The following is a 25418-nucleotide window of genomic DNA, read 5'->3' as shown; positions in this document are numbered from 1 at the left end:
GAACATGAATACATTTTAATTAATGTTGTATCACAAAGCCCAGAAAATTAGCAAGTTAGAAACAAAGGTTTACTAAGAAATTTGTTTTTTAATTTTTTTTAAAAAGTTGTTAGCACAGCAGGAAGGTCACTGGTTTGAGTCCCGGGTTGGTCAGTTGGCGTTGCTGTGTTGAGTTTGCATGTTCTGCCCATGTTTGCGTGGGTTTCCTCCCGGTGCTTTAGTTTCCCCCACAATCCAAAGACATGCGCTTATAGGTGAATTGGGTAAGCTAAATTGTCTTTTGTGTGTGTGTGTGGGAATGATAGTGTATAGGGGTTTCCCAGTGATGGGTTGCAGCTGGAAAACATTTGCTGATCAGTTGGCGGTTCATTCCACTGTGGTGGTGACCCCTGATGAAGAAAGGGACTAAGCTGAAGGAAAATGAATGAATGTATGAACATCCACATTTTTCTATAACGTGAAGTTTCAAAATATAATTTCGAGAGGAGCACGTGATATGATTGACCGCAGCTGGTCTCTCATCTACAATCATTAGTTAGCCAATCAGATTAATTCAAACTCACTATAAGTAGCCAAAAGCTAAAATGGCTCCCCTACCTTGGTTTTTTAGAAGAATCCCCCATCCACCCCCTTTCTTCCTTTACGACGGGGAGCTCTCAAGAACTACCTGATCTCGTACTCTCCTTACATGCTCGATCTACCAGGTGGGAGCCATGGGCTCTATTATCTCCGAGCTCAGGGTTCTCTCCCGGGACAGCATGCCAAACCTGTTAACATTTGTCAAACAATACAAAAGTTTGTAGTCAATATCTGACCGAAATTTATTTAAGAGTTCACTTAAATAAATCTTGGTCAAATGTGAATGTTGAAGCTGCAAGGATTGAAACTACCATGAAGATGAGAATTGCTATGCTTGGTGAATATGTCAAAAATTAACTTAAATGAACAGCTTCAAATTTCTCCTGAATTTGAGACACTTGGAGGAAAGTTTTTGTTAAAGGACACAGTCTTTAGGCACTGTCAGTTTTTTTTCTTTGTTGCTTTTTGGCTTTTTATTGTGTTTTGTTTTCTTTAGTTTAATAATAAAACATCCGAAATACAGTTGAAGTCAGAAATGTTAGCCCCCCTTTTGATTATTATTATTATTTTTAACAATATTTCCCAAATTATGTTTAACAGAGCAAGTACATTTTCACAGTATGTCTGATAATATTTTTTCTTCTGGAGAAAGTCTTATTTGTTTGACTTCGGCTATAAAAAGCAGTTTTTAATTTTTAAAAGCCATTTAAAGGTCAAAATTATTAGCCTCTTTAAGGTATATATTTTCAATAGTCTACAGAACGAACCATCGTTATACAAAAACTTGCCTAATTACCCTAACCAGCCTGGTTTGTAACCTAGTTAAGCTTAAGTCACTTTAAGCTGAATGCTGGTGTTAGGAGGAAATACGTGAAAAATAAACAGGGGGTCTAATAATTCAGGGGGTCTAATAATTCAGGGGGGCTAATAATTCTAACTTCAACTGTACATCTTTAAGCGTTTCTTTTGTCACAATTTGTCAATTTATGTCTGTAGATTAAAATTACAGTGCATGTTTTTTTTTTTAAGGATAATGTCTTTAAATGATTTTTCTCCTATGCTGCATCTACACAAAGCTTCAGTTTTATATCCGTATTCTCAGTGTTTATGTTGAACAATAATTTGCCTGATTATATTCATTATATCATTTTCTGAATTATGTAGTGATAAAAACAGCGTCCCAAAATCCACTTTCTAAAAACATTACAGTATTTATCAAAAAATTATCTTGAGCCAGACGTCATCCAATGTTCAGATTTTTGTTTTAGGAATGAATGCAATTTAGTGCACACTGTAAAAACAATCTTGTTTAATTAACAGTAAGTTACTGGCAACAATTATCCAGTAGTTGCTGTATTTCATAAAACAGTAAAATTACTGTAATATTAATTACAATAGTATTACATTTACTGTAAAATGTAATACATCATTTTACTGTCTTTAAATACAATAGTGGTATACATACTGGAAACAGTACTTTACTGTACATTTTTACCATGCAGAACTACGGTATTTTAATGTTTCGTTTAATATTACTTCATAGTATTTTACAGTTATCAAATGTAATTTAATTGAAATAAAAATGTTCTAAAATTGTACGTACTGTTTGCACCTTTTTGTAATACAAAACATCAGCAATTCTACAAAAGCAATTCTTAATTTAATCAAGTAACTGGGAGAGTATGGCCATACATATTAAATCCGTTTTTTTTTTTTTTTTTACCTTGTTCACAAATATATTTCTTTAAACCAGGGGTGCCTAATCGTGTTCCTGGACATCTACCTACATACAGATTTTAGTTCCAGCCCTGCTCCAACGCAGCTGCCTGTAATTATTAAGTGCTACCTGAGAGATTAATTAGCTAAATCAGGTGTGTTTGATCAGCGTTGAAGCTGAACTTTGCAGAAGAGATAATTTCTCCTTTTTCATTGAATCCTTCTTGTTAAGGAATGTAAAGTGATTTTGTTTATAATGAAACTACATGCTGGTTCTTTTTATTAAAGCAAAAAAATAAATACATTAAAAAAAATAATAATAAATAAATAAAATAACTTTGAATGAGGCAGTGTTCTTTACCGCCGAGCCGTACAGTGTCGCTGTCCAACAATCCTCGCGCTTCTCCCGTGCAGAAAAGCGCCAAACCGCTCTTTAACCCACCCTAGCAACGACTGACAGACGCTATGGCAACGAGTACAGAGGGAATCTCTTCTGACAAGTACAGTAACGTTAGCTAAACAATGTATTTTCATTACAAAAGTAACAGTGTGTGTTACAGCTGACTCACTTATTGTTGTAAACTTACCCTAGTTAACAGCGACTGAAGCGTTAGTAGAAGAAAAGAAAAGCGAGAACAGCTGCTGTTCACTCAAATGAATGAACCTGGGTCTCTCGGGTAATTTAGCGCTTAGTTTTATTAGTCCAGCATCTGATCTGAATTAATTACCGTTAACACGAGCTTCACATTGGCCGTGGGAATGATTTAACAGCCCGTGAAGCTTTAAGGCGTTCCGGGGATGTTTGCCAGGATCATTTACGCTCAGTGACCGACAGAAAGCTTCCCTGGTAGATTGATAGTAACGTAAGTTATTGAGGAAAACCTCTGATGTCTGAGTGGAGAAGCGCTTTCCAGAGGAACCGCGTGATTCCGCCGCACAGTCAGACTGCTCGACAAGCGCCAGGATCTGCTCAGGGTCTGCAGCTGCTCTTCAAACACCTCGATGGACTTCACGTGACACAGGTGGATGGGGAATAAATATACTTATTACAGTACTCTCATTTAAAGCACTATAAGTACAAATGATTTGCACAGACTGAATAAATACATGCAAATAAAAATAAATATTATGTAATGCTTTGCCTTTTTAAAAGCACATCATGAAACCACAATTAATTATATTATTTATATATTATTATTTATATATATGCTCAATGCAATATATTATTTATTCATCTTAATTAGTTTATTAATATAATGTAGTAAAAGTTTGTTATATGATATGATTACTTTGGATAAAAATATCATGGTTTCCAGGTTTTACACTATTATGATTACTGCTCTAAAATATAGCCTTTTTAAATGTCTGGGTAAAAACAAAAACTTTTTTTCCCTTTCAACACAATATATTTTATTGTGAGAAGCATTTAAAATATTTTGGAGCAGTAAACATGTCCGGCTAAATAATTATAATCAATCATTGACTTCTGTCAAACACAGATTTCTTTACAATTTAAAACAGCATCTTTGGATATCTCTAATACTGCATATACCGTTTTCCTATAAAACTAAAAAAAAGGAAATAAAAAATCTTACATATACCATAGGTATAACAGAAAATTTTGGCGGTTTTAAAAATTTCACTTCTCTAAACCGAGATAGGCAAAACAAATTAATTTTCCCATGCCTAATCTGTAGTTTCTAGTAGTAAACGTCAATGTCTCTTTAAAAAATGCATTTGCCAAAAAAAAAAAAAAAAGAAATGGCTATTTGCTGAAAAAGATTCCCACTCCTGCTCTGTCTTGTTTTTTGTCAAAATGTATTTAGCCACATATTATTTAGTTTTAACCTATTTGCTTTGTGATGTATTCATTATTCATTACTTTACACTTAGGAATTTTGCTTAATTTAGCAAACATCTTCCCCATATTTTTTACATTATATACTGTAACAATAGCCTATAGTTTAAATTTAAATGTGGGCTTTTTATCTAGCCTAATTAATTTGTGAATGTATGAGGTCATACATTTGTATTTTTTTCCCTAATATTTATTTTTAGGCCACAGAGACTAAATTTATTGTTTCCTCTTTTCCCTCTTCCTGTGGTTGGCATGACAACAGTCTGAGTCTCCGCCATCACTTCAGTATCAGCTGCGGGTGACCTTGTTTGACTCAGGTCACCAGCACTTCTTCGGGCGCACATGGAAGAGCGGCTCACACTCTGTCAGTGGCTCACCGGGTCAGAGCTATCGAGTGCTCTTCAATGAGGTACAATGACTCATTTCACACTGGCTCCTGATATTTAGTGTTATTTCATGATGCAGCACCTGGCTAAGGGTGCAGTTCATGCAGAAGTTCCCTAACCTCCAGGCCCTATTCCCTGTAGTGGGGTTAAACTGCTCAAAATGAAAACTTGAATAGACTGCAGAATTACAGTAGCTGTATATCTGTGCAGTAAAGCTCTGCCAGACATGATTCCCTGTATGATTGCTGTGGGGGAAACTGCTTTCCTATCTTGGTGTCAATTTTGTTTTTGTAGAGAGGATATTTTCAGGGAAAAGGATCAGTAAGTCTCAAATTCAGGGACAAACAAAAAGTTTTTTTTTGTGATGGAGCAGTTTAGATTTTCTTGCAATTTCCTGCAATAAATGTGAAAACAACAACAAACAAACATTATTTAAAAAGTGTATTATATATTTAAAAATAATGAAGACCCCACTAACAGGTTAAAGTGATAGTTCACCCAGACCGAAAATCCTGTCATCATTTACTCGACCTTCACTTGTCTCAAACATGCTTGAGATTATTTTCTGAATCTGTTAAACACAAAATAAGTTATTTTGAAAAATGTTGGAAACCTGTAACCATTGACTTCCATGTTATACTATGGAAGTCAAGGGTTACACATTTCTCACCATTTAAAAATATCTTCTATCTATGTTTAACAGAAAAAGGACTCATATGGGTTTGGAATAATTAAATGGCGAGTAAATTGTAAATTTTATTTGGTTCAGGGTATCCGTGTGGTCTTAATTAAATCTTAATGTCTTAAATTCAGGAAAATATTGTGTTGTAGGTCTTAAATCAATTTTAAACAACTTTATTTTTTCTATTTCCATGTAAAGCTACCTTATCGGGTAGCTCATTTCATCTCAATAAAACTTTTGACAAAAGTTTATTTATTAACTCTTATATAATATATCTTATATATTAAATGTAATTTAATAACTGTATTTTCTATTTATAAACACATGGTTTAATTTATTATCTTCTTTACAATAACATTTGTTTTTAATGGCTTTTTGATGTTTTAACTGGGCCATTAGAAAAAGTCCTTAGTGTTTACTGTTCGGCCATGTGTAAGTCTTACATTTTATTCAAAATGTTCTTAAAAAGGTCTTAAAGTCTTAAATTTGACTTAATGAAGCCTGTAGAACCCTGTTGGTTAACTATCTCTTTAAGTAAACATAAAATGACAGTTTTTACAAGTGTAAAATTACAAGTGTAACATTATTGTTTAAAAACCATATTATTCATATATTTTTGTGGTTAAAATCCTGATTGGGAGATGATTAGGAGGCATGATTCGTTTTCAGTTAGCTGCTCTGTATTGTCCAACATACCTTGTTCATTTATTTTTGTTTAATGCTATAACTAGTAGTAAAGAAAGAGGAAGTGAGGATCTGTATGCGTGCACTTGATCCATACTGCTGTTCAAAATTTGATAGGTTTGAACTTTTTCATATATTATTTACTGAAGTTTTGTTTGATTTGACAGAAAAAAGCACAGACTAAAGGATAGTACAGTGGATGTATTCTCAACAGAAGTAATACATCAACTAAGTACTTTTCACTGCACTGTTTTTATAAACAGTTAGGAATTCAGAAATGCTACTTCGCTCACGTACTATTTTAGCTTGCTATGTAAGGATGCAAATAAATATGGATGCATAAGTGTTTCAGTTACATTGAATTGTAGATTTTCCAAAGGCTTTGACTTTGTTGAAGAAACATGAGCCCTGCAAAATCAAATTGCGACATAGGGGTTTTTAACATGAATGAGTCTTTGACAAACAGAAAGTTTTAAGTAAAGTTTCAATGTCATTTTCATGTATGCTGCATCTGAAATTGCATACTACTCATTTATTTGATTTTGCACTTAGTACTCAAATTTAGTGAAGTACATTTTATATAGTGTGAATATGAGTAGTATTAAATGGTATTTTAATGTACTACATCCACCATTTATAATTATCAAATAACTTACCTGCGTCAGTTGCATTGTTTCACTCCCATTCAGAAATTTAATTTGCCTGGCTTTTATGGGATAGTTTAGTGTCCATTGGATGCGCACTTCAAAACCTCGTTGCAAGTCATCTTGGTACTTCTCGCATTTTGTTTTTTAAGTACTACAAATTTTTCTTATACTGGCAATTTTAGATGCACTATTACTGATGAATGCCTGATTAAAAAACATTTGAAAGCAGCTTAGATAACAGCTATTACCAGGGAAACCACTACATTTGAAGTTCCATAAGTGCCTCCTGTTGGCAGAGAATCAATATGCATTTACAATCAGCCTGTCTACTGTGTTCCTTCAGACCAGGGGTCACCAATCTCGTCCCTGGAGGGCCAGTGTTCCAGCAGAGTTTAGCTCCAACTTTTGAAGTTTCAATTATACCTTGCAAGACCTTGGTTAGCTTGTTCAGGTGTGTTTGATTAGGCTTGTAGTCAAACTCTGCAGGACACCGGTCCTCCAGGAACAAGTTCGGTCACCACTGCTTCAGACTGTAAAATTCAACTTAAATATAAATTTTCACCCAAGAAAGTGATTTCGCACAATGGAATCATTTGTCGTCATCGTTGTTGTCGTCACATGGAGTCATTTGTTCATTTCTGAATCAGTGTTTTTGAACTTATTGTTTAAGGAAATTTATTCGTAATTTTTTTTTCGGCTTAATCCTTTATCTGGCGTATCAGTGGTCACCACAGTGGAATGAACCGGCAACTTGTCCAGCATATGTTTTAAGCAGCGGATGGCGTTTCATCTGCAACCCGGTACTGGGAAACATCCATACACACATTAAAGGCTGATTTATACTTCTGCATCAAGCAGACACGTATGCTCCGGCACAGCCTACACATGGTCGCATCGCCCTCGCCATGGCCGTCTGCGACGCTGACGTGCACCTCTCTAAAGATGTAACTACACGTCGCCACGATGCATAGCGCAAGCTCTGTGATTGGTCAGCTTAGTAGCAATGAGAAGTGTGGGCGGAGGTGAGAGCCACTGCGAGCCCAATGGAGCGAGTGTTTAGTGATGAGTCCTGTGAAGGAGCTCTAGATGGAAACTGTTGTATTGTGTTTATCTTATGATTAAAGTTGTTGCATGTCCACCGATTCCCGCCCCAAAATAAGCCAGTTTGAGCCACTTGTACATTTAAGGTAGCGTTCAGAAAAAAATAAAACACCACTGAAGAAACTCGACACAGAGGAAAAATAAAAATCTACTGCCAGCTAGCGTTAAAGTACTATTGCAGAGCAACACAAACAGGGCGCAGAAATATAAATGCATGGCGATGTGCATTGCATGCGCCGTGGGTCACGTTGATCATTCGATGCAAAGTAAAAATCAGACTTAACACACACACTCATACACCATGGCCAATTTTTTGTTTTGTTTCTCCAATTCACCTACACCACGTCTTTGGACTGTGGGGTAAACTGGACTAACTGGAGGTGATCCACAAGAACACATGGAGAACATGCAAACTCCACTTGAACCAGTGACCTTCTTGCTGTGAGGCGACAGTGCTAATCACTGAGCCACTGTGCCGACCTTAAGACACTTTAGATTCAGAACAATTTATGACAGTCACTTGTTGCCACCTACAGTTCTGGTTTATATAACCTCAGAAACAGCCACTGAAAAAATCACAAAGCTGAATCAAATGTTTAAATGCGTCTGGTTTTAGGCACTATTTGTGGGAGTGCTTGCAATTGTGGAACTGTGTATTTTTATTTATTTATTTGCTGTGATGATAGCAGTCACCCTGACCCCGAGTGCAGTGCACATTATAAGGACAGACTGTTTTTTTTTTGTAATCTTTGCTACAGCACAAGTTTGTGTTAAAACTCTCTAGTTTGAAATAGCAGTGCTGGCAGCACACAGACTGAACCCAGCTGAGTTTATTGGAGATGATAGACGTGTTCTGGCCTCTCTCAGCAAGCACAATAAAGGGCCATCTGAAGGTGCGAATTTACTGTCCAGCTGTCCAAAAAACCACACACAGACACACACATTTCTGTCTGCATGCCTGGCATCAGTGTAATTCACTTAAATCTCCCATTTATAGGCTCTTAGATTCACAGAGTGGAAATAAAAGTTCTTGAAAATGTCCACTCTTGAGTCGGAGACCGTGGTTAATGTCTACTGCACGCTCCATTTCCAGCTTCCCACTGCGCATTTCTGTTTTATTACATGTTGCCATTTCTCCCCAAACAGCTGTGTGGCTCTGCATATTGCATTGAGAATGGTCTCCCTCTTGCCTTCATTTAAACCACTTGTTTTTTGTTGTCTAATCATTGGTTCACAATTACATTCCTTTTTTTTGTTTTTTTTGCCACAGCTGCCTGTGGCAAGTGAATTGAGAGAACTGACCCACCATTAAACTGTGTTTTATATTAGTATTATTAAAAAGAAGACATTTAGGGTTCCTATGTTTATGGATACATGAATTTTAATGACTTTCCCAGTCGTTTTTTGAAAATCCTTTATTTTCAGAGGGATTCACTGGTGAATCATTCAGATTATTTTGTGAAAATGCTTTAACCAGTGCAATGTTTCAGAACATAATATATAAAACATAAATTTAGTACAAACGCCCATGATTTTTTTCATGGGTTTTAGCATTTTATTTTTATTTTCCAGACCTGAGGAAAGTAAAACAAATTAAGATTTTTCCATAGATTATAGTATAGATTTCCATAGTTTAATAAAACATTCCTGTTTTTACTGCATACATAAATTAATTCTGCTGCTTGTTCAAACTACTTAGCTAAAACAAAACAATTCTGGTGAATTTTTTTTATTATTATCATTTTTTTAGGAAAACTTAAGTGCTTTGTTTAATCTATTTAAATTAGTTATGTTAACTAAAAATATTTGTGTTGGGACAACATGAATGAATTATGTTCAACCCTGCACTGTTTACAATGCACTTGGGCAATTATATGCATCCTTGGATGTGTAGAGAATGTGTTCAAAACATTACTAGAAGATGATCATTCATTCATTCATTCATTCATTCAGTTTCTTTTCAGCTTAGTCTCTTTATTAATCTGGGGTCGCCACAGTCGAACCGCCAACTTATCCAACATATGTTTTACGCAGCAGATGGGAAACACCTATACACTCATGCGCTACAGGTGAATTGAATAAGCTAAATTGGCTGTTTTGCATGTGTGTTAATGCAAGTCTTTAGACTTGTGTGGGAAACCGGAGCACCCGGAGGAAACCCATATGAACACAGGAAGAACATGCAAACTCCACACAGAACTGCAAACTGACCCAGCCGGGGCTCGAACCAGCAACCTTCTTGCTGTGAGGGGATCGTGCTACCCACTGCGCCACCATGACGCCCCGTTACTTGAAGAAGATCAATATTAATATTAGTCAGTGTTTTATATTATACAATTTGTTATAAATCATTTGCCTTACTCGTGTCAGTTATGTTGTAGTTCCTCATGCAATAGCAATTAACTTGATTATTTACTTCCCAAAGCCAAATGCCACCTGCGTTCGGTGCTTGGCGAGAGTTAATTTTTGATCTTGCTTGAACCCCAATGTGATTCGCTAATTAGCCTGGCTAATTCATTTTCTGCTGTCGAACACGGAATGAGAGGTTCTTGTTTATGGAATTGTAATGTGCTAATTTCCACCATGTCAGTGTTGAAGTCGAATAAAATGTCTGAAACCCCAAGAGCAGCGGAAGCACAGAGGAGGGACCCTGAGATCACATAAGGTCTGTCAGACATGATGGATCTGTTTTAATATACGCCGCGGAGAAAGACTCAAAACAGAGGGAGTGATTATAGAGGAGTGAAGATAGAATTTAAGTGAGGCTCTCCCTCTGGCCCAACTCTAATAGAGGGCTGTTATGACAAAGCCCGTGTTTGTGTGGAGATGTAGCAATCGATAAATCTCATTTGATCAGTGGCCTTCAGTTTCAGTAACATAAATCTGAATGCCTATGTTGATTTAGGTCTGAAAAGGAAGTGGTTTGTTAGATTAATTGGATAATTCTAAATTAAACCTTGCAGCTAATTTACTTACCCTCAGGAAATTCAAGATGTAGGTCACTTTTCCTTTCTTTTGTAGACCATAAAAACTAAACTAAACTAGACTAGACTGGAGCATACTAAACTAAGCCATAAAATATTTGTAGCTTAAACTGTTTCTTAAAATGAAAGTTAATAGCTGTTATTAAATAGGAGATAAACGTTGTTTTAATATGAAAAATTAATCTACATTTTGTATGTACTTTTTTATGTTCTTTAACTTTTGAAATGTACATTTTTACTTTTAAAACATTGTATTGATTAATTGAGAACTTTTTTTCCCAAAAAAGGCTATTGTTTTGATGTCACCCAGCATAAATTTGTGGGTTTTTACCTTTTTTTAATTAAATTTTTTTTTTTAAACAATCTGTTCTTAAGTACTGGCGTAATTTTAAAAGTATCACTATAGCTCTGGTATATTAAAACCCAAACAACACCAGCCCCTATTTATGAAACAAAATGTTTGGTTATGCAGTAATCATTATAATGGTCCCGAGCAGGTTCCTGATGCAAAATGAAGTATGTATTGTCATTAATTTGGTTTTGCCTTTTATATGTTTTTTTCACTCTCGAAATGTCTTCATAGCGAACAGGCTGGACCAGTTGGCAGTTTCTTCCTGTGTTTGCAAGGGTTTCTTCTGGGGTACTCCGGATTCCCCTACAGTCCAAAGACATGTGCTATAAGCGAATTGGATAAACTAAATTGGATGTTTTGTGTGTGTGTGTTTTGTGTTTGTGTGTGAATGAATGTGTATGGGTGTTTCCTAGAACTGGGTTGCATCTGGAAGGGTATCTGCTGTGTAAAACATATGCTGAATAGTTGGCGGTTAATTCTGTTGTGGCGACCTCTGAAATAGAGAATGGATGAATGAATGAAAATGTCTATAACTCTACTTTCACCATGGATTACCAAGGATCTCTGTTTCAGCTAAAAAAATAATCTTTTATGTTCTACTAAATAAAGAACTCATCTTTATCTTTGATGACCTGAGTGGGAGCTATTGCAAACAGCAAATTTTAAATTTTGTGGGATACTTTCTTAAATCTAATTTATCATCAGTCACCCCTAGCCATATGGTATTAGATGATGTAGAGTTTCTGGAAGGATCACATTTTTGATCGCATCTAATTTGATGTTTTCTAGGGATGCTCTGATCACAATGCAAAAAATGCTTTTCTTACTTAGATTTTTTTGTCTTGTTTCTAGTCCAAATATCTCACAATTCTTAAATCAAGAAGAATTTTCTAGACAAGCAAAACATATTGTCTTGTTTTCAGCAATAACATGCCAAAATGAAGTAAGTTTTTACTTAAAACAAGCTAAATAATCTGCCAATGGGGTAAGCAAAATAATCTTATGTCAAAAGGAAAAACAAGATTATTTTGCTTACCCCATTGGCTGATTATTTAGCTTGTTTTAAGTAAAAACTTACTTCATTTTGGCATGTTATTGCTGAAAACAAGACAATATGTTTTGCTTGTCTAGAAAATTCTTCTTGATTTAAGAATTGTGAGATATTTTGACTAAAAACTAGACAAAAAATCTAAGTAAGAAAAGAATTATTTGCAGTGCAATCAGCCGGAGATTGGTGTCGGCCGATAATCACATTTTATGATTTGATACTTGCTGATTTTAGCAACCAATCTCGTGTGTTTTTGACAATGTTGCAAGTTCACTAAAGCCTGGCTGGAAAAAAAGAAAAAAATGATAGGTGTGCATTTAAACTTCTTATGCATCAGATATGCACTCCAAACTTTTTCTTCATTGAGACATGTTGAAGCAATCTTCTCTGCAATGTTTACAAATTGCATTATTTGTAATTTTCTTAACATTAAAAAAATAGTTTTATCCATTACTTTCTGTAAAGCTGCTTCTGACCATGACATGTCCACACCTAAATGGATTGAGATGTCCACAACTAAATGGTCAGATATGTTTAAGGGATTTTATGCAACAACCTTAATTTATTTTTTTAGGTAAGGAGAAAACTCCTCTTAAGTATTATATTTTAAGGGAAAATGTGCTTCATGCATTATAAAGATTGAAGCATCAGAATCTATATCGGCTGTAAAAATCCCTAATGTTTTCATTACTAATACATTTTAGGGAGTCAAAAACTCTGTAAATCACAGGTTGTTTCTGGAGGCTGTGGATTGTTCCTAATGCCACTGTGAAGCTCTGTGGCCTGTAGAGGGCAGTGCAGGCACACAGTTGAGAGTCAGTGTGATTGGGCTGTGCTGTGGTTCAGAAGAGTCAGACTTTTCCATTGACCCCCCCTGTGTGACGTTAATCTGTCTCTCTACACTGGCTCGATGACGGGCAAAGTGAGAAAAAAAAAGACAGGCAAAAGTGTACAAGGCAGTGTCAACAAGGAGCTGTGCAACCTACAAAGCCCATATGTTGATGAATAAATTTTACAAAGGATTTGAATTCAAAAGGAAAAATAAGAAATTATGTGGCGTGAAGAAAATGAAATGACTACTATTAGTACAATTATATTTTTATTGCTATGTGATATTAAGTTCAGCACGATTAAACACATTTTGTGCTTAAATTATTGGAATGCGGTAAATAAATAGCTAAATGAATAAATAATCTAATTCTCATTAGTGGAACATAAAAAAAATTGTGCAACACGTATTATTTTGTGGATACAGTTATGTTCTTTTTAATTCCCTTTTTCAGTGTTGTAAAAATGTTTTTTTTTCACGCCCAATTAAAATACAGAATAAGGATTTGTGTTTTGTATGAAAACAAAGGATCATTGTAATTCCATTAAGATTTTTAGCCTTGTGATTATTTTATCTCCTACTGTATGTCTCATAACTGCAATGATAAATACATGAGCAATTTTAGAAATAACTAAATAATTTTTTCTCATTATATTTTTCTCAAATAGCTAATATGTTTAAGGTTTAAATGTTTTTTAAAAAAATTAAAAATGCTTTTTTTTCTAACTGAAATAAAACAAATAAGACTTTCTCCAGAAGAAAAAAAAAATTATCAGACATACTGTGAACATTTCCTTGCTCTGTTCAACACTTGGGAAATACGTAAACAAAAAAAAAATTCAAAGGGGGGCTAATAATTCTGACTTCAACTGTATACTTACTTTGTTGTTGTTATCGTTATAGCTATGATTCTTGTTGCTTTGTGAGTCAATACTCTAGTCCAGATCTCAAAACACCTTTGCCCCTAAAACCTCTAGACAAGGTTAAAACCCTAATTCATACTTAATTGATCTCAGAAGCTGTACGGTGACATTTCTCTTCACCCAATTAGCACAACATTTTATGACATGCCACTGCACCCTGTAGAGAACTTTTAGCTCTTATTAGAGCTTATTTAGTCTGCTGTGCCCACAGTCTGGACTCCAAATGAGAAGCCCTTTATGGATAGCCAAGAGTTCATTAAATCCTGTAATTAGTTGAGAGGGAAAAGCGATTGGAAATGTGTGGTGTGATGTAGCATTGGTTCCTCTGGGTCAGACCGGTTTCCCTCTGTCAGGTGCTTTATCTCGGCTTTCAGAGCGTTCAATAGGCTGGACGGTAAAGTCCACGGATCTCCCTCTTTCAATGTGATTCATGTTCTCTGGCTATAAGAGGCTCGTGGATGTTTCAATACCCCTTTTAACTCTTCCAGCTGTTCTGACACAAGCCCAGAGATTCATTTCAATTATATATGTGGCTCTCCGGCCGTCTAGGAAATGATCAATATTTCAGCTCACGGAGAAGCAAACATCCCTGAGAGCAGCCAGTCCTTAAAGGCACTCACACCTTTCTGAAGAACAGGACAGTTGTTGACAAAGAGGAGGGATTGTTAGGGTTGTGATTGTTGTTTTAATTTGACGCGCATTGGGCAGAATGCTGTTAGTAGTTATTTGCATGCCATTTGTTTGTACTGAATGTTGAGAAGTAGCTTACAGTTTATATTTTCAATTTTTATTAGCATTTATGATCAGGGCTGCGGAAAGTTACCTTTGAAAGTGGTGCATTACATTATTGAGTTATTCCCCCAAAAAGTAACTAATTGCAATAGTTACTTTTTAAAGTAATTCATTTTATTACTTTTTAGTTACTTTTGCGTTACTTTTCCTTACCTGGCTGAGGTTTGATCTCTTCCAGAACTTGCATGTGTTTTTTCCAGCCTGATTTCACGAGGAAACCTAAGTATTTTACGTTTTGTTAGTTTAGTGGCTAACTGAGTTAAGTTTTACGAAAATGTACGATTTTAAAAAAAGAGGCGTGGCAACTAACCCCACCCCTACCCCTACCCTTAACCCAACCATCATTGGGTGATGAGCAAATCGTACTAAATTGTACGAATTAGATCAAATGAATTTATACGAATTAGGCACTAAATCAAAAAGTTATGAATTGCCGTGAGATTGCGTTGATTTTTTTCACCTTTTTTAAGCCCTGCATTTAACAACTACCTATATAACCTACTCCTTCATTTACCTTTAAATAATGTAAGATTAAATTTATAATTTGAGAACTTTCTGAGCCCAGAGCTATACATGATGTGTAAGATTAATGAAAGCATGTGAAGTAATGTGTTTGCTGCTTTTGTACGTTTTGTGTTATTAGTTAAGTAAATTCACTGTCCATTGAGATAAAGACTGCAATAAAGCCTAAGAGTACAAACATGAAATAATTCAAATTAAGGCAAAAACAGATTTTTAACCTTTAAAATGTTTAATAACAAAATAAACAGTAAGACGATAAAAAATCCCTTAATTAAAATAAGTCTTTGAGTTTTTTACATTGAATAAATTTCTTCATTTGTTCTTAACAAATGTTTAAATTGTTTCCCAAAAGAGAAGAAATCTTACTATATTACAAAACGTAGTCACCTCTACAGTGGACAGTGCCTGCATTTTCTCAACAATAAAAGCAATAACCTTTTTTTTTTTTTTATTTGGAATAATTTGTTTTACCTGTAGAATGTGAACTGATGTCAATCATTTGTTGTTTAGCTGGAGGTAGACTGCGGGTGTAGAGCTTTGCATCCAGTTTTTTTTTTATTCTTATTTTTTAGATGTGTTACTTGCAGTTTTTTCTACACATAATCTACGCTTAGCAACACTCCACTTTATTTCTTATATACTGGATAATCCATCTGACTCCAAAAAAAATCAATAATCTGAGCTATTCAGTTACTAATACAGTACACTGACTCATCTGCTGTGAAAAAGAGACCTGATGATGATTATGATGAGTGCGAGCCGACTGTCTGTTGCCTCACAGCACACTCTTTCATTGAGTGTGTAATTCAATCTAAGGTCATTTTTATTTTGCAATATATTTTGTAAAGACCAATTAAGCAAGCTAAAAAGTAACTTGCATTACATTTTTTAAATAATAACTCAAATAATATTACTTTTTTTTTTTTTAAAGTAATGCGTTACTTTACTCATTACTATGGAAAAGTAATATTATTATGTAACGTGTGTTACTTATAACGCATTACCCCAACATTGTTATGATTATTTAATATTTGTAATTTATTATAATTTCAGTAATTTTAGTTGCCTTTTAAAAGCCCAAAAAGTTATTTTCATGCCAATAAATTTTAATTTAATTTAATTTAATTTAATTTAATTTAATTTAATTTAATTTAATTTAATTTAATTTAATTTAATTTAATTTAATTTAATTTAACTATTTTATTATTATTTTTTATTTTTTAATTATTGCTAGTTATTATATATTTGTGGTAATCCTAAAAAGTTACTTCAACGTATTTTATTTTAATTAATTAAATTACATTAAATTCAATTAAAATTTTGTTCACACACATGATTCTTAATATTTCAATTAGCAAGAATGTGTTGAATTGTTCATTCAATTCTTAGTAGATATAATATGAAATTAAGTATTTTCAGTTGGTTATTTTAGCCTCATTGTTTCAACCTGTTTTTGGTTTGTTTTCTTTTATTATTTGTTGTTAACAAAAGCTGTCGACATGCATCTTCAATTATTCCAACATGTCTCCCTGTTTTACATGTTTTGGCCCACATTTCTAAGATGACATGCATCAGACAGACACCTTTGACTGCTGTGATGCATTTCGCAGTGTTTCTTGGCTCGTCATGCTGTGAGCACTCAGTCTTTAAAATGCAGCGTAAAGGTTAAAGAAGTACAACTTTTAAAAGCTTCTCAAGATGTCTTCAGCTTCATTCTTGTGTGCTAGCTGTTGTAGAGCGCACAAACATTTATTTAGCTGTTTTTGAATGGTCCAAATGTGTACATCCTGGTATTGAGAATCAAACCCTACGACCTTGGGATTGTCATCAAGATTCTTGATGAAAAAGCTGAGAAAGAGAACGACAAGGTTTGAGAGGTGGCAAGCAAAAACTGTCATTGAAGAAAGACCATGAATGCGATGAAGAGAGAGAACGGAGGGTGAAAAGAATTGTGCTTGTCTTCTCAGCTTGTGCTGTGAAAATAATTCTGCAATCAACACTCCCCATGGCTTCATCTGCTGCACTTCTCTCATTTGAGCGCCTTCAGTTCTGTTCTTATATCTATACTCAAAGTCTGAAGAGCAGCTCGTGTCTTTGTTGGTGCTTTGTTCCCTCTTTTGAGTGCAGGAACTATGCTTGTGTGTGTGTGTGTGTGTGTGTGTGTGTGTGTGTGTGTGTTTGACATGAGAGCACCATGCAGAGAAAGAGTCTTTAGAAGTGTGAATTTATGGATTTACTTGCGTAGTTTCACAGGAAATAACAGGCTGCTGACGTATAGTCACTCAGGTGAATGAGTGCGAAGGCAGAGCAATTGAGTTTTACACTAAAATGAAATCTAAGATTTGAAGAGTGCTGAAGTCTTAACACTTTAAATTGCTTGTGTCTGAGAACACATTAAGATATTTCTAAGGTTTATTTAATGTAATGTAATGTAAATGTAATGCAATGTGTATTTATTGTGTATGGCCATACATCCAAAGCACTTTACAATCATGAGGGGGGGTCTCTCCACACCACCACCAATGTGCAGCATCCACTTGGATGATGCGACGGCAGCCACAGGACAACGGCGCCAGTGCGCTCACCACACACCAGCTATTGGTGAAGTGGAGAAACATTGATAGAGCCAATTTGGTGGATGGGGATGATTGTGAGGCCATGATCGTAAGGTCCGATAGAGGGACTTTTGCCAGGACAACGGGGTTACACCCCTGCTCTTTCATGAGAAGTGCCATGGGATTTTAAATGAACACAGAGAGTCAGGACCTCGGTTTAACGTCTCATCCGAAAGACGGCGCCCACTGAGAGTGTAGTGTCCCCTTCACTTTCACTGGGGCATTAGGACTCACACAGACCACAGGTTAAGCGCCCCCTGCTGGCCTCACTAACACCACTTCCAACAGCAACCTAGTGTTCCCTAGTGGTCTCTCATCCAGGTACTGACCAGGCTCAGCCCTGCTTAGCTTCAGTGTGTAACCGGTCTTGGGCTGCAGGGTAATATGGCTGTAGCATATCACCCTGCAGTTAATTTGTTAATTTGTTAATGTAAAATGAAAATGTAAATGAAAATGAAATGTAAATGTAAAATGTTATCATTGTTTCCTCAACATCTAGGACATTAAAACACTTAATAATGTTTAGTATGATATTAAATTTGTTTTGGAGCTTGATAACCGACTTTGCATTAATCTGAGGGCAAAATGTCACTTTTAAAGTGTTAATTCACCCCAAAATGAGTTATTAAATACTTATCTTTATTCCAAACTCCTGAGACATTAGTTAATTTTCACAAGACAAGTTAAGATTTTTTTTGGTAAATTGTGAGAATTTTTTCACCCCTCAGTTTCGAGTCTGACAAAGTCCAAAAAAATATATACACAAAACATATTCTTAAAACAAAGACCATATGCCTTCAGTGATTCAAATGGAATATTCTGTCAAGCTACAAGAATATTTTGTGCACACATTAAACAAAAATGTTGAGTGATTCAACATTTTTTTTTTCTTCTCAGTATCAGTATAAGGCACGTTATCATGTCTCGCCTCATACGCCTGTGCTTTGCTTCAAATAATGGAAGTCAAGTGCGGATGTCCAGAGGGGTACACATCACCGCACTATGCTTAATGCACAATGTCAGTATATTGCGCATATCACATTTATTTATATGTATCTTCTATGTGGTATGCACAATCTACTGACACTTTGCCGTCTATAGAGGATGAGGGAGCGCTCTGATTTCATCTAAATTCTTTTAATTTGTGTTCTGAAGGTGAGTGAAAGGCTTGGGGGTTTTTAAATAATAACATAACTTTCATTTCTGGGTCAATTAACCATTTAACAAACTGATTTATTACTCATATTACTCATTAGCAGGCAGTGTCATAGTTCAGCTGCCACCTCTCAAATTACCTAACACATGCAGCATGATGACTTTTTAAATGACAAAAGCAGTGAATCTGTTCTGAGTTTCTTCCCAAGTTACTCAAAACAATATAACTGAAGCAATGTACTCCATTACACTGAGTGACAATTCTTCTCTTATTGTTTTTTTTTGTGAGCAATTGCATTGTAATGTTGCAAGCGTGCTCGATGCTTATCAAGTTTACTACACTTAGACGACATTTATTATTGCAGTATCTTAGTTCTGTGAATTTAAGTGCATTGTTTGTTGTTATTTATCTTTTATTAGGGTTACTTCTCTGATGGGGTTAGTAAAATAATCGTTTACTTGCCCCCTTTAAAATAATCTGCTTAATCAATTATCAAGTGGACAAATGTTAATACTACTGAGTATTTATTGGATATTAATTGTGAATAAGAAGTCTTTATCCTTTTTCAAGGAATCACAAACAACTGATGAATGTTGTTGTGAACATTTAGAGACCACAGAAATGAGATGATGGTTGTAATACTTTAATATTTTCTTCTTCGCTGTTACTTGTAGTCTTTTTTTTAAACAATGATAACAGACAGTTGAAAGTGTTTTTGTACTTTCACTTTTCAGACTGCTTACACAAAAAATTATGTAATGCTGTTTGTTCAAACTACTTATTTAAAATAAGCTTCAACAACACAATTCTTGATTTTTTTTTGGGACAACTTAATTGTTTTATATTCAGTCCACTTACATTTGTAAAAACTAAAATATTGTGTGTACAGTGTATCTAGCTTGACTAAATTATGAGGTACCAGGACGAGAAGCGGAATGGGTTTTTCAAGTTTAGTGGGTTTCACAGTGACAGAACATACACAGAAGAGTGCGTTGACACCCAATCAACACATTAAGGAAGTGACGTGACAAAAAAACATCACTCCACTTTTAATGTCACACTGACAGTTTGGTTGATTATAGTGAGAGCAGTTTTGTAGTGTTGCTGATATATTGTTACTTGGGGTTTATTTTTTATTTATTTTAATTTTATTTTTATTAAACATATCAAAGAAAGTATTTAATGACAGTGCATCTGTTGTTCTGATATAGCATGTCATTTAAAAGACGTTAACAGACCTTTACTTAAGTCTGTGAGATTTCTGTCTCTTGACTGATGATTTGTTCTAAGGCTTCAAAACAACCATAAAGAGATCAAAAAATAAATCTAGATCAGTTTAGAGGTTTAATCATTTTTGCATGATGAACAGATGTAGTGTGAGCATTTATTCTTAAAGAAACATTGATCAGATAACAAGGTTTACAGCTTTGAAATGTATTCTTTATTAATAAACGTTAAATACAAAATCTGTACAATTTATAAAGCAGTCTGTTTTAAAAGTCTTGGATAAATTAGCAGATTTATTTTCTGATCAGTTCACACTTTGGGTGAATAAGCTTTCAACACAGGCCCCAATCTTCATTTATGTTCTGATAATGAACATATTTCTAATAGGTTTGGAATGACATACAGGTTAAAAAAATGATTGCAGAAGTGTCATAGGAAATTAAGTACTATTTCTTGGTTGGTTTAATTACTTTCATCATTTAGCTGTTATCATTTAGTAGCCATTTTTCATTTTTCTGTTTGTCAAGACTATTTTGTGTTTAAATGTCCTTTTTTCAGACTAGTCTTCTTTCTCTCCATTGAAACTTGTTCCTTGCATCCTTGAGCGCAGCTGCTCTATAAAGCCATTGAAAAAAAAGAGTTTAAGATTTCTGCATGTATACTGTTTGTCGGATGTGTTTAAAATCTGTCCTCTGGGGGAAGTTTAGAATAATTATTATTGATCAAATTGACAGATCTTTTCTGACTTTTTATCAGTGCTTTTGTTATTTGATATTGTATAGTGCATGATTATTAAGAAACCATTAGTATTGTCAATTGTATGAAATACAATATATGTATGTATATATATATATATATATATATATATATCACAATCTCCAGCTATCATAACTCCATATATCGCTGGATCTCCCTCACAATAACTTATGGACTACAATTCCGCCATTTCTGGACTACATATTCATACATGCACTTCGCCCAGACACACATACCTGTACTTCCTTATCTAGACTGATTACACTCACACCACCTGAGGATTGTCAGAGACTGATTGCACACACTATTTAAGCTACACACTCACTCTTTCACTTTGCCGAGTCTTGTTAATCTGTAGATAACATTACACATGTTATTCCTTGTCTTGTTTCCCCGCGGTTTACCTAGCCTTGTATTCTTGTTCTCCCTGCCTGCCGCCTGCTTTTTGACCTCTCGCCTGTTTACTGATTACGATTCTGGACTGTATCCATATACCTGTTTGCACCTGTGTTGACCTTTGCTTGCCTTACCACTGATTAAACCTGCATTTGGATCCAAACTTCTGTTGTTAGTCACTCCCCTCGTTTTATATATATATATATATATATATATATATATATATATATATATATATATATATATATAGGGGCTGGATGATATTGGAAAGATCTTATATTGCATTTGTTTTTCTGCGATTATATATTGCAATATAAAAACAGTTTCACTGGATAGTTTTAACAGGTCTATTTGACAAATTTCTGAGCAGTCTAAAAGTATTCAGGTACAGAAATTGAATAATCGCACGGCTAAAATACTTTTTTTTAAACTTTGTTTTGTCTCATTTCTAGTCCAAATATCTAAAAGATTCAAGTTAAAATATGGTTTTGTTTTCACCTACTAAAGAAATAAGTGAAAATTGAGTTTTTCTGTAAAGCAAGCAAAATTGTCTGCCAGTGGGGTTAGTAAAATACTCTTGTTTACAGTTTGAATTCAATTAAATTCCATATAATTAGTTACTAATAATCTTTATTGCACTTTACAATATTGCAATTTTTTTTGTGCCCACATTTTTTAAAAACTCTTGAAATGCTCAGTTAAAAGCTGTATAAACACATGCAAATGATAATGTTTCACTCTATTATGGTCAAACTTAGTGGTGACTCTACAAATTACATGTGTTCTGTAGCTCCTGGTCAACTTTATTTCAGACTCAAATTGCATATTCTGCGATGTGACTATTGCAAATGTGCACATTGCGATATTGATGCTGAAACGATATATTGTGCAGCCCTAATATATATACATACATACACCTTTTGTGTAGAATAGACACATACTGTAGTTTGTATAGTTTGAGGTACAATAAACCCTTAATAAGCTAACTATGGATTAGAATACAGTCAGAATACAGTAAATATCCCCGAAATTGCTGAAAACGTAATTGTTTTTATTAATAAGCTAGATGTAATTTAAATAAATACGTAACTTTGATTCACTGAAGCATGCACTAAACAAACTAATATTATCTAAGAAAAGGTGATCCCAATGATCGTCAATGTATAATTCGCACCGTGCTTATTACCAATGTTGCCACTAATATATCCAAAACCTCTGATATAACATTAACGACTAAATACAGATTGTTGAAGGTGAGGAATAGGTCAAATGTAGTTTCAAGTTCTTGAACACAAGCAAGAGACAGCTGGATTGTTAGCGGCCCCTACAGTGACGTTCCCTTTGAAATGCTACGACTTTAAGAGCTTTAATTGCTTCTCTGCTCAAGGACTGCTCTGAGCCTGGAGGTCTCGCCTCTGTGAACGAGCGCAAACAGCAGATCTGTGGACTTTACATCCCTGCCATTCACTCCCAGTAGGTTTTTAGAGAGACTCTTTTAATGTATACTGTGCTTTTCGTGGAAAAAATGGAAATGACTGCAACTCCAGCTGCACTTATGCCAATGTTTTGAGAGATTTGGTGTGTTTAGCGAGCTGACAGAGATGTATGCCCTTCTCTTCACAGAGGAAGGAGCTGGTGTGCTTGTGCATACGTGCATGTACATTTTTCTGAAGAATTGCCACAGCCTCTTTCATCCTGTGGCGAGTGCAGAGTGCAGGGTGTCAGCAGATTTTCCAAGTCATTAAAGTAGGGCTTCATCATCATGATCTTTTGGTGGAAATGCAGACTGAGGCTATTTTTAGATGTATAAAAGCCCACAGATTATTACTTAGAAAATGCAGGCTACCTGTTGCTTCTGTGGGACTTTTTGTGCAAGTAATGATATATCAGTTTGCTCAACTTAAAAATGACTCTGTCTATGGCTCAGAAGTTCTGAAGAAAGTTTTAGAAATGTTTTCTAAAAATGTGAGGAGGAGTTATGGTTTACAGCAAAATCAGTATGTGTTTGTTGTAGCATTAAATTCAAGCAAATTTTGCAGAAAAAAATATGGTTGCAACTGAAAATATTTGGCTGGAAAAACAAAGTTACTTTTGGTTGCACGTGATGTAGTTTTAATAAAATGAAGACGTAGTAAAGGATTGCATTTTTGACCAATTGGAAGCATTTGTTTTATGTACAGTGCATAGATGATCTACAACAGGTCAACTTTTCAGAAACTGAAGCTAAAATTAGTTTGGTTGAAGTATTTCACAGCAAGAAAGATGCTGGTTTGAGCAATGGATGGGTTAATTGGCATTTCTCTGTAGAGTTTGCATGTTCTCCCCATGTTCGCCTGGGCTTCCTCCGGGTGTTCCGGTCTTCTCCCACAGTCAGAAGACATGTGGTACAGGTGAACTGAATAAGCTAAAATTGTTTAAGTTAGCAGTTCATTCCGCTGTGGCAACCCCTTTTTTAATAACAGGACTAAGCCGTAAAGAAAATAAATGATTGAATAAAGCATTAAGGAGCAGTTTGTTGATGAATATTACTGGTCTACTTCATCACCTGAGAACACGAAACAACAAACTGTATACAAACTGTATTTTAAGTTGAATTATCTAATTACCTAAATTTACATTTTATATTTAGTCATTTAATAGACGGCTTTATCCAAAGCGACTTACAAATGAGGACAAGGAAGCAATTTACACAACTATAAGAGCAACAATGAATAAGTGCTATAGGCAAGTTTCAGGTATGTAAAGTGTAAGAAGCAAAACAGTAGTAAATTATTATTATTATTTTTTTTTGTAGTACAGTTAGCGGTGGAGCCAGAGAGGCAATTGCAGATTAGGAAGGAAAGTTGTGAGAGTAAATCCAACCATTGTTTTTGAATGTTTTGAACTTTAAAAGTGCAATAGGTGATCTGCCAAAATGCTATCTGTTAGCATACCATCTTTGAAAACACAGTCCCTCTTCTTCTGTTTAAAGCCATGCCTTTTGAAACATAAACACGCTCCTTAAAGATGAAACTAGACAACCCACTAGATGTCATTCGCCAGTTAGAAAACTTTACAGTACTTTATAATACTACAATTCTAAACAAAAATCTGTTTTATATCTAGAACACTTTCTGTTGTGTAGCAAGTAAAACTTGCTGGTCTCACTCTCTCACATGCTTTGTCCTAAAGCGACTACTGTATGCGTAGTGGTTGGCCAAAAGGCTGCATGAATTACCCTCATTACTAAGCCACACTTATATGCTATTTCAGACTGAATATTCAAAGTAGCGTGGTGAACAATATAGGGAGCGTGTCATAGGTTGTCATTGTTTAAAAAATAAACCAATGTGATGTGAATATAAAACCAACTTCAGCTCTGTAAAGCAGGCTAGGTAGAATAGCGGTTTACTGATGTTTTGTTGTTAAACTAAATAAAAATCGACATTATCGATGCTGTAAAACATCCCTTATGAAATTAATAATAGTCACATCAATCTTTCACCTAAAGATTTCAGTGGCTGAACAACACTTCTGTGCATATAACCCATTCGTAAAACAACAAAACCTACATAAGCTTTGCGTGAGTAAAATAGTTTAAAACATAACATTGCCTGTCTAACAGAAATACTTCAGCCATGGTGTCATCGTTCCTCCAGCGTGCAAAAGTCACTCCAATATTGATTCAGGATTTAAAAAATTTTGATTCAGCATTTGTTTTTACTGCTGTCACTCTCTTGTGTGCATGTGATTGAGGCGCACATGCACACGCAAATGATGGATCTGCGTGAATGGGGTGGGCAGATGTACGAATCTACATTTGTTGACAGACAGTACGGGCTACTCATCAGAATTATGGGAATTATTAGCCAGACAAATTTTAATTGTATGAACATTTTTTTAGTCTTATGCCTTACCCAGAATATAAAAATACATAAATACATTTAGATCATTTACTTTAATCATTACTACTGGAATGTGAAGAGACTTTCAACAAGCTCAACAAAAATGTTTCTAAAGACTATCACCTACTGCACCTTAAATTTTAGTTTTTTCATTTAAATTTAGTACATCAGTATGAAAAAGACATATTTAAACCCATGGCTTGATTTTTGTAAGATGTTTTCAAAGATTTAACATCTTTCAAAATTGCAGGTGAATATTTTCAGTACGACATTAAAAGAAG

The 25418-nt window shown here is 34.9% G+C and overlaps 1 protein-coding gene across 8 annotated transcripts in view; it reads left to right on the top strand.

Annotated features, from left to right (window-relative positions):
- Positions 1-2746: 2746 nt before the first annotated feature.
- The window catches only part of nphp4 (nephronophthisis 4), a 284225-nt gene continuing 261553 nt past the window's right edge, over positions 2747-25418 (top strand). For all 8 annotated transcript variants that reach the window (XM_087264575.1, XM_087264571.1, XM_087264574.1 and 5 more), the window contains exons 1-2: positions 2747-3317; positions 4416-4562. In XM_087264575.1, coding sequence (XP_087120701.1) covers positions 3183-3317; positions 4416-4562 — 282 coding nt within the window. In that variant the 5' untranslated portion in view covers positions 2747-3182. The remainder of the gene's footprint in view (positions 3318-4415; positions 4563-25418) is intronic.

This window comes from Danio rerio, chromosome 8 (assembly GCF_052040795.2).
Source record: "Danio rerio strain M-AB ecotype USA chromosome 8, GRCz13ab, whole genome shotgun sequence".
NCBI classification, from domain to species: Eukaryota; Metazoa; Chordata; class Actinopteri; order Cypriniformes; family Danionidae; genus Danio; species Danio rerio.
The sequence above is the reverse complement of the archived record's forward strand: the minus strand, read 5'-3'. Positions and strand labels throughout refer to the sequence as shown.